This window comes from Triticum aestivum, chromosome 2B, assembly GCF_018294505.1.
Source record: "Triticum aestivum cultivar Chinese Spring chromosome 2B, IWGSC CS RefSeq v2.1, whole genome shotgun sequence".
Lineage (NCBI taxonomy): Eukaryota > Viridiplantae > Streptophyta > Magnoliopsida > Poales > Poaceae > Triticum > Triticum aestivum.
Genome location: NC_057798.1, coordinates 393,823,430 through 393,831,719, shown reverse-complemented (window position 1 = coordinate 393,831,719; position 8,290 = coordinate 393,823,430). Strand labels below are relative to the sequence as shown.

The window sequence follows — 8,290 nt, the reverse complement described above, 5'->3', positions numbered from 1 at the left end:
TCCCTCCGTCCCAAAATTCTTGTCTTAAATTTGTCTAATACAGATGTATCTAGTTATGTTTTAGTGTTAGATATATCCGTATCTAGACAAATCTAAGACGAGAATTTTGGGACGGAGGGAGTATACCTATAAAGGTTGGAGTTGGTGGTGAGTTCACATGTGGGACCAACAACCTTGTATAATAAATAAACAAATGCACTCCTATCCACATGCGGACAAGCAACCTCCCAAAAGACGTAAATAAACAAATGTACATTTACTTCATGTAAGATCAACCCTCTTGTAAAAGGCACTAATGACAAATGCAGAAATGAGACTCTAACTCGAGATTATGCTCTTGGTTTTGTTCTCCTCCCAACCAATTCCTCCATTCATATATCATAGCATAAGAGCGAACAAATTGTAGTTCCAAAACAGAGATAAGCCTCGTCCTCCTATCTGATCCATGATCATGTGCAGACAGCTTACTAACGTCTATCCTGTGTTTCAAAATTCAAAATGCTGTCTCACTTCAAATCTTGCAAAGGACCTACTATGGTCGCTTAATAAGAGAATCTAATGCCAACGTCTTTTGATGATCTCCTAAGCCAGTGACCTAACTACTCATCTGTTTTTATGGCTTCAAAGCAACGCATCAGCATTGTGCTAGTAATTATAATTCACTAGTTCATTAAACAAGAGGGCAACATACCGCAGCCTTATATTCTCCAATCGCATGATGGCAAGAGGCACGCAGGTATAGGCACTCAATACTTGAAGCATCAAGTGTCAAAGCAGTTGATAACTCTTTAATAGCACTCCTGCAAAACCAAAGTTGGGTTAAGAGTGACATTGGCAAGCTACCAGTTTGAGCTGAAAACACTGTAGTCATTACCACTAACAAAGAAAACAATCTATCTGCAGGAACAACTCGCTCATGTATTAGGTAGTAGGAGTCCATTCTTTATAGCACAAATATTTTTCCAATTCTTGCTTTATCATAGTAGAGGTTCAGAACTGAAGATAAACCTCATTATCCTTGTATACGAAGATCAAATATGGTGGTGTCTAGACCCAGCTCATGCTCCCAACACACCATGAGTCACTTTGTCCCTGTAACTAATCTACTGGATACCAAACACTTTGAAAATGACATTCATCATATTTTACCCGCTCGCATATCAACATCCAAAAGTATGCAGACAAAACTAAATATGACTATTTTTCAATAAATTATAATGAAACTATAGTAACTATACTCGAAGAAGCAGATGTATGCCATAAATAGACAACACAACTACAAAGTGTTAACAGAATTAACTCAAACATTAACATGTAGATGTATGTATGACAACATGTAGTACTCCCTCCGTCCCAAATTACTTGTCTTAGATCTGTCTAGATACGGATGTATCTAGACACGTTTTAGATACATCCGTATCTAGACAAATCTAAGACAAGTAATTTGGGATGGAGGTTGTACAACTTAAAACATTTCTTCAGTTTAACAGCACCACATGTTGGTGGACACAGGGGGCATCTATATGTCACAGATTATATAGCATATTAACATAAAGATATAAGTATCAGCAAAAGGAATTACCTATGCCTACCCATTCCATGGTAGAGAATTCCACGTAGATGGTATGCTTTTGAAAACCTAGGAAAGTAAAATAATTGAGTAAAGGAAATAAATAGTCCAGTTAGGCAGAAGATGAACAATAATGAACACTGAAATTCACCTCGAGTCAATTTGAAGAACTTTCTCGAGGTTATCCAACATCTTCTCTGGATAAGCCAAATCAAGATAAAGCTACAACAGAAGACACCACAGAGTGGCAATTAATCAGCTCCTTACCAAAGAACAAATGTGATTCTGGTATAATACAGAACACAAACATAAGCTTTGTTACAGAAAGTTTAATAGCTATGCTAAAGCCCATTTAAGGTACCTGAAGACTGTATATGTGACCCCTCTTCTAAAACAAGAGTCGTGCTTAGACTAGATTCTTGAGTAACACTACTGTTTACTGGATTTTATCTAGGACAACTGCCAGACTCTTCGATAATACTTACCTATAGCATGATGATGATTGCATGTAGTTGCTAAGTTACAGAGAAGACCAGTCTTATATCAGTAATTTGGCAACTTATCAGAATAATGTAAACCAAGTAATCTACATGTAAGTTAAATTATCGTGTGCAAGTAGTTTTAACGTAAGTAGGGTTACATCGACAGCTGAATTTGCCACATGCAGTAACGAAATTACAAACTACTCCCTCTGTAAGTAGTGATCTAGAAGGTCTTATATTTCTTTACAGAGGGAGTACTAGCGATCTTAAACGGTATAGCTATAACCCCTACAAAATGAAATATACTCCCTCCATTCCTAAACATAAGTCTTTTTAGAGATTCCAATATGGACTACATACGGAGCAAAATGAGTGAATCTACACTCTAAAGCATGTCTATATACATCTTTAAAAACGGAGGGAGTAGAAGGCATGGAAATTGCACACAGATCTCTAGGATCACGGAATAAACCTGAGAAAGGTGAGCCCAGCTGTCCAGAAAACTCCCATCGTATTTTATGCCAAGGAGATGCTCGTCTTCAGCACGTTTGTACTCTCCAACTGCTGAAAGAGTAAGACCCTACAGTAATACAAAGATTATTATTCCAAAAGTAGCAGCAAAGCAAAAGAATCTTGATAGAAGCAAATAGCTAATGGCTCGTTCATTCAAATATCTGAATTTTTTGCATTCTCTTGCATGCCACTTAAGAGTGCAGAAGCAAGCAAGATTGGTTATCGTCTTAGAACTGACTAAAATTCAAACATTGTTGCATTACTATGTGTTCATGAGGAAAACAATTCCTCAAGGACTTATGGCTTTTATTAAGATTGCTTACTCAAAACCTAAGGCAATTCAAACATGGAATTTAGCTTGGAATGAAATACAAATTGCGAAGGTACAAAGGAAAGGGTTTGTACAGAAGGAACACCGTTGACTCTAAAATTAAACCCAAAGTAGGATCCAATAGTGAAAGTACATCTTTTTACACCAAAGAAAGTGCCAATTTGATGCAAAGGAGAAGATTTCCGTTTGATTCTTGGAAGGATGGAGTTTGTGGATAAGGAGTAAAAACATTTCCTTACCAAGTAAGTGTGTGCAGAACTGTTTTTCTTGTCACGCTTCACACATGTTGAGAGATCTTCGACTGCGGAATTATAGTCCTTGAATTTGAAGTTTACAATTCCTACCATGAGCCAGCATGTGGTATCAGAATACAAGAGTGTGCTCTAACAACCTACCTATAACACTTTACTACTAAAATGCAAGGCAGCACGAATTGATCATGGAGTCCTACTGCCCTTTCGTTTTCATCAAAAGATATATGAGAAATGACATTAGGCAAGATGAGATTTGGCTGTAGGTACCCCTTTCGTGTAAAATATCAGGAGAATTTGGTTCAAATTCCAATGCTTTAGTCAAGTCGTCAATAGCCTGAAAAGAAAAAGAATAACAATATAAAATAGAATATAGCTTCATGTTTGTTAATGTATTGCTCTTACAATGCGACTACTACCATACAATATCAGAGTTTTCTGAAATATAATCTGTCTTTATCGACTTGACCATTATTAGTTTTGAAGTTTACACAAATATAGCAAGCTTGCCTCGACAAACTCTCCTAAAGCAGCGCGAGCTTGTCCCCGCCGCTTCCACGCCTCCCCAGCTGATGGATTTGATTGTATAGCCTGCCATTAGAGTAAGATCGTAAGGTCATTTCACACGGAAGTAAAGGGGAAGTTTTGAATTTAAAAGTTCTACCTTGGTGAAGTCAGAAATAGCAGAGTCCAGTTCTCTTTGAAATGCGTATGCTGTACCTCTCCCAATTAGTGCCTCTGGATAAGTTGGAGTTTCCCGCAGTATCTGCAAATGTAAATGCAGATTGTCAAGTTCCTTTTCTGATTAGAGAGAATAAGCAAGAAAAACTAATAATAGACCAAAACAACACCTGATCAAAAATGGATATTGCTTGGTCGTACCTTCCTTCGTTTACCTGAAAAGATGTAGCTCAGTGATAATGGTCAAAATATGAATAACGCAAGTCCATCTAAAATACCTGAGCAATGCCTCGCGAAAGTCGAAAATCCAAACTTATTGATTTGGATGATTTTGACACTTTTGTAGCAAACAGTGCTTGATCTAGTGTTATGGTTTCATCGGAACTTCTTCTCTCCTCCACATCTTCAGCCTGGCCATTTGTTTCTTTTTTAACTTTTGCTTTGTTTTTCTTATCTGTCTTTGGCTGTTTCTTGGGAGTTTGATGTGTCACTGTGGTGTCTTTTGCTGGACTGACAGAATCTTTATGGTCTTTACTGTTGTTCGGTAACAGTGCATCACTATTTGATGAAGATTTGGAATTTGCAGTGTTCTCTTCACAAACAACAGTTTTTGTATCAGTTGTAGCTGCAGTGAATGACGTGTTGATAAAACGATCTTCTGAGATAACAACTTTGGTATCACATGGTGATGCATCCACAACGTCTTCACACTCAACCGTCTCATAAATTTTAACAGAAGAAACTAATTCTTCCAATTCCAGCAACTGTTTCAGGTCAATTGTGTCACGGACAGCGATCTCATGTCCTTGCTCCCAAGCAACCAAAGCTTCCTCATTTTTCCCCAATGCGCACAGTGCCTTGCCTGATTAAAAATGATAATGATGTAAAAGCTAATGGTGAAATTTGCTTCAAAACAACGGTATCCATATGTAAAAGAAATAGAGATGATATCTTCGGAAGCTTCACTGGAAAAGAAAGATCAGGTGTTCTTTTGATCATTGGTGTACCTCGGACTCGGAGGCTTGGACGGTGGCATGGGAAGAGGTACAAAGAGGGGAGGCGCGGGGATGAAAAGGAAAGTAAATTGCAGAAAGAGAAAGTAGCATATGTAACACAAGGCTCACATCACATAAATTTTGTAACTACACCATGCTTGAATCAGCTGTGCATTAATGGCATCCGCGCCTCTACTGTTGTTTGACAAGTGTTGGAATACACTTAGGTCCTTTTCCTATGAGCAACAGTTTATTTTCTGAGATCGTAACTAGAAGCTTCGACTTACAGCAAAACAGAGACACGGGATGGATACACGCTCATAAAGCTACCATACTCTTCGGTTCATGGGGCATCATGAAATTACATAGGAAACAGTGAGTCCTAGGCATTCAGGTTGCGCTAACAAAACCTGATGGGCTATCAACACCCAAATACATCTAGCAGTGGCAGTTGATCCCCAAGGATAGATCAGGCAAGGCAAATCCACGACTGTACTGGGAGGAACGAGAGGATGCATAGGGGGCAGCGAGGGTCCCTACCTTTGAGGACATAGGCCTGGAGAAGCGCGGGGTCGAGCTGCAGCGCGCGGTCGCAGTCCTTGACGACGTGCTTGTGGAGCTCGAGCTGGAAGTAGCAGAAGGCCCGGTTGCTGCGAGGGGGGAGAAAGACAAATTCAGGATCGCCGAGTCATAACCCGTAACCCTGGACTGCTAGATCAGAGACCCCGTGGGGGCGGATCGGGGAGGTGAGGAAGCAGTAGTGTACCAGAGGTCGTGGATGGAGGAGGGGGAGCGGGCGAGGATGGAGTCGAGGAGGCGTATGGCCTTGGACCAGTTGCGGCCGCTGCAGAGGCGCGCGAGCTCCCCGCGGTCGGAGCCCATGGCGGCGGTGATCGGTCGCCGGAGGTGGTCAGGGTGGGGGAACGAGCGGATGAGAGGTGGAGGCGAGGATTTGAGAATTGAGGGGGGCCACCTCACTTGCTCTGAGTTCTGCGCGACTTTAGCGCGTGGACCCCTCTCTTTTTCGGATTTTCTGTTAGGGTTGTTACTGCTGAATTTTGCTTTGCTTCGGATCTTCTTTTATTTCGCTTTGATTTTCTCCCGCTCGAAATAGGCTTTCGCGCCGCTATATAGATATAGCAACGACCCGATACATTTGAGAATCCATTGCTGGGACAGACAGCACAAAGACGCCCAAAAGAAATAAAAAAGAAAGAAACAAAAATTAATAACAAAGAAGTCGGATCGACGAAAACGATGATGATCCATAGCCGCTGCGCCCTTCGGAGATTTCCACCACACTTCTAGCACTTCATACCACCGCATACCAAGCAACACCTTCAGAAAGGAACGCGGCGATGACGACCCTGCTGCATGGACTGGTCCTAGGGTTTCCCCCGGTACACAGAGGGGCATGGGTGAGGTGGATACCCGACGCCCTTCGGGAAGGAACAATGGCGCCCACCGGCGTCGTTGCGGTGCCGGCCAAGCCGATAGGGATTTCTCCCGGTCGCCACACACCAACCACCCCGACCGATCCATCGCGCTCCATCACACTTGCTGCCAACCACCATGCGCTACCACAGTCTTGAAGTCACCACCGTCGTCTCACCATGGAGTCCGAAGCGGGACCAACGGGTCCGAGAGGGAGCGGACGGGAACGAGGAGCAGCAACGTCAGTAGCCACGCGGGAGGGGACAACCTCCACCGCCATCGGCTGTCACCGACCGGACGCAGCAAGACGAGCAAACCAGACACATGGGTCCGACCGAGCTTGAAATGGCTCGTGAAGCTCCCGTCGCCGCACTGCAGTGGGCGCGCCGCCGTCTCCGCAACCCCCCGCACGAGCCGCACCTCGGTACGCCAGAGCCGTCGTAGGCGGAGCCGAGCCAAGCTCGCCCAGACCCATATGGGGCCCCAAAGGGACCAAATCTGGGCCGGGAGGGTGTCGCGCCGGCCGCCGTGCTAGCCCACCATCAAGTGACCACGCCACCGCCTCCTCACCACCCGGATTTGCGCCACCCGAGGGATTGCGCCATCACCGGAACCGTCGTTGCCCAAGGAGAACCGTCGCGCGCCCGCGATGGGAAGACCCTACCGCAGCCGCCGGAAGCCCGAAGCTAGGCCCTAGCCGCGGCACGCGCCGCCTGCCAGCCAGATCTGGCCGTCGCGAGGCGCACTCCACCGCCTGCGGCCATCCATGCAGCGTCGCGCCCGTCAGGAAATCGCACGCCGCCACACCGCAACGCCCTGCACCAGCACCGCGCCTGCACCCAACCAGGAGGTCGACGCCGCCCCATCGCACCGGAGGGAGATCGAGCCCCGACGCCACCGCTGGTCAGGCTTCGCCCGGTCGCACCCCTGCCGGCGGCGAGGAAGGAGGGAGGAGGAGGGGAGGCTCGCAGCGGGGGGGATCTGGATGCCCTCCCCAGTCGCCTCGCGGGTAGCGGCGCGGGAGGGTAGGGTTCGCCTCGCGGGGCTATCGATCTCACCTCGTGCAATTCCAATCGTGAGTGATTATTGGTCCATGTCTACCATATACGTAAGTTACCTCCTGCATTTTTAAAAAAAATACTATAAATCAGACATCGGATTTGTGTCAATTTCGAGCGAATGATGTGCCTCACGTCTGATCTACAAGCACGAATCACAACGCAGGGGTGTTGCCACACCATCTGACTGGAAAGTCGCTCAGCAAGCATCTTCATTTCTGTCTCCACCGGGGAGAGAGACAAGAGTAGCCCCCCAATGCCCGAGACATTTATCCATTTCTCGCGTCGATTCCGATGCACCGCCCATCTCTCGCCATCATCACGCGCGAACGCGAGCTGCTCTTCACTTCTGCATCCCTCTTCGACGTTGCTGAGGGCGGCGATGGGAAGAGGGGCACAACATTTGGTGCACAACATAAGTGCGAGGAGTGGCGGCGGCCTATGCGATGCGGTGAGGGCTAGCGGCTAATGTCGTGGTTCTAAGCCTGACAGTAGAGTGGGGGGTAGGTATGGAGAGGCAAGGTCCTAGCTATGGAGAGGTTGTAAGCACAAAGGATGTACGAGTTCAGGCCCTTCTCGGAAGAAGTAACAGCCCTACGTCTCGGAGCTCGGAGGCGGTCGAGTGGATTATGAATGTATGAATTACAAGGTGCCGAACCCCTCTGCCTGTGGAGGGGGGTGGCTTATATAGAGTGCGCCAGGACCCCAGCCAGCCCACGTAGGAGAGGGTTTAAGGTGAGTTAAGTCTGGGGCGTTACTGGTAACGCCCCACATAAAGTGCCTTTACTATCATAAAGTCTACTTGATTACAGGCCGTTGCAGTGCAGAGTGCCTCTTGACCTCCTGGTGGTCGAGTGAGTCTTCGTGGTCGAGTCCTTCAGACCAGTCGAGTGAGTCCTCATTGGTCGACTGGAAGGCGACCTCTTCTAAGGATGCCTTGGGGTAAGTTACTTGGATCAGGTCCATGACCCTACC

The 8,290-nt window shown here is 45.9% G+C and overlaps 1 protein-coding gene across 1 annotated transcript in view; it reads right to left on the bottom strand.

Annotated features, from left to right (window-relative positions):
• The window catches only part of LOC123045095 (suppressor of RPS4-RLD 1), an 11,020-nt gene extending 5,211 nt beyond the window's left edge, over window positions 1–5,809 (bottom strand). Inside the window, exons 1-12 of the mRNA XM_044468029.1 lie at window positions 5,590–5,809; window positions 5,364–5,473; window positions 4,107–4,690; window positions 3,999–4,043; window positions 3,812–3,913; window positions 3,658–3,738; window positions 3,418–3,484; window positions 3,136–3,236; window positions 2,525–2,632; window positions 1,722–1,792; window positions 1,583–1,639; window positions 692–800 (exon numbers count right to left, since the gene is read on the bottom strand). Of these exons, the coding sequence (XP_044323964.1) occupies window positions 692–800; window positions 1,583–1,639; window positions 1,722–1,792; window positions 2,525–2,632; window positions 3,136–3,236; window positions 3,418–3,484; window positions 3,658–3,738; window positions 3,812–3,913; window positions 3,999–4,043; window positions 4,107–4,690; window positions 5,364–5,473; window positions 5,590–5,705 (1,551 nt within the window). The 5' untranslated portion in view covers window positions 5,706–5,809. The remainder of the gene's footprint in view (window positions 1–691; window positions 801–1,582; window positions 1,640–1,721; window positions 1,793–2,524; window positions 2,633–3,135; window positions 3,237–3,417; window positions 3,485–3,657; window positions 3,739–3,811; window positions 3,914–3,998; window positions 4,044–4,106; window positions 4,691–5,363; window positions 5,474–5,589) is intronic.
• Window positions 5,810–8,290: the final 2,481 nt, after the last annotated feature.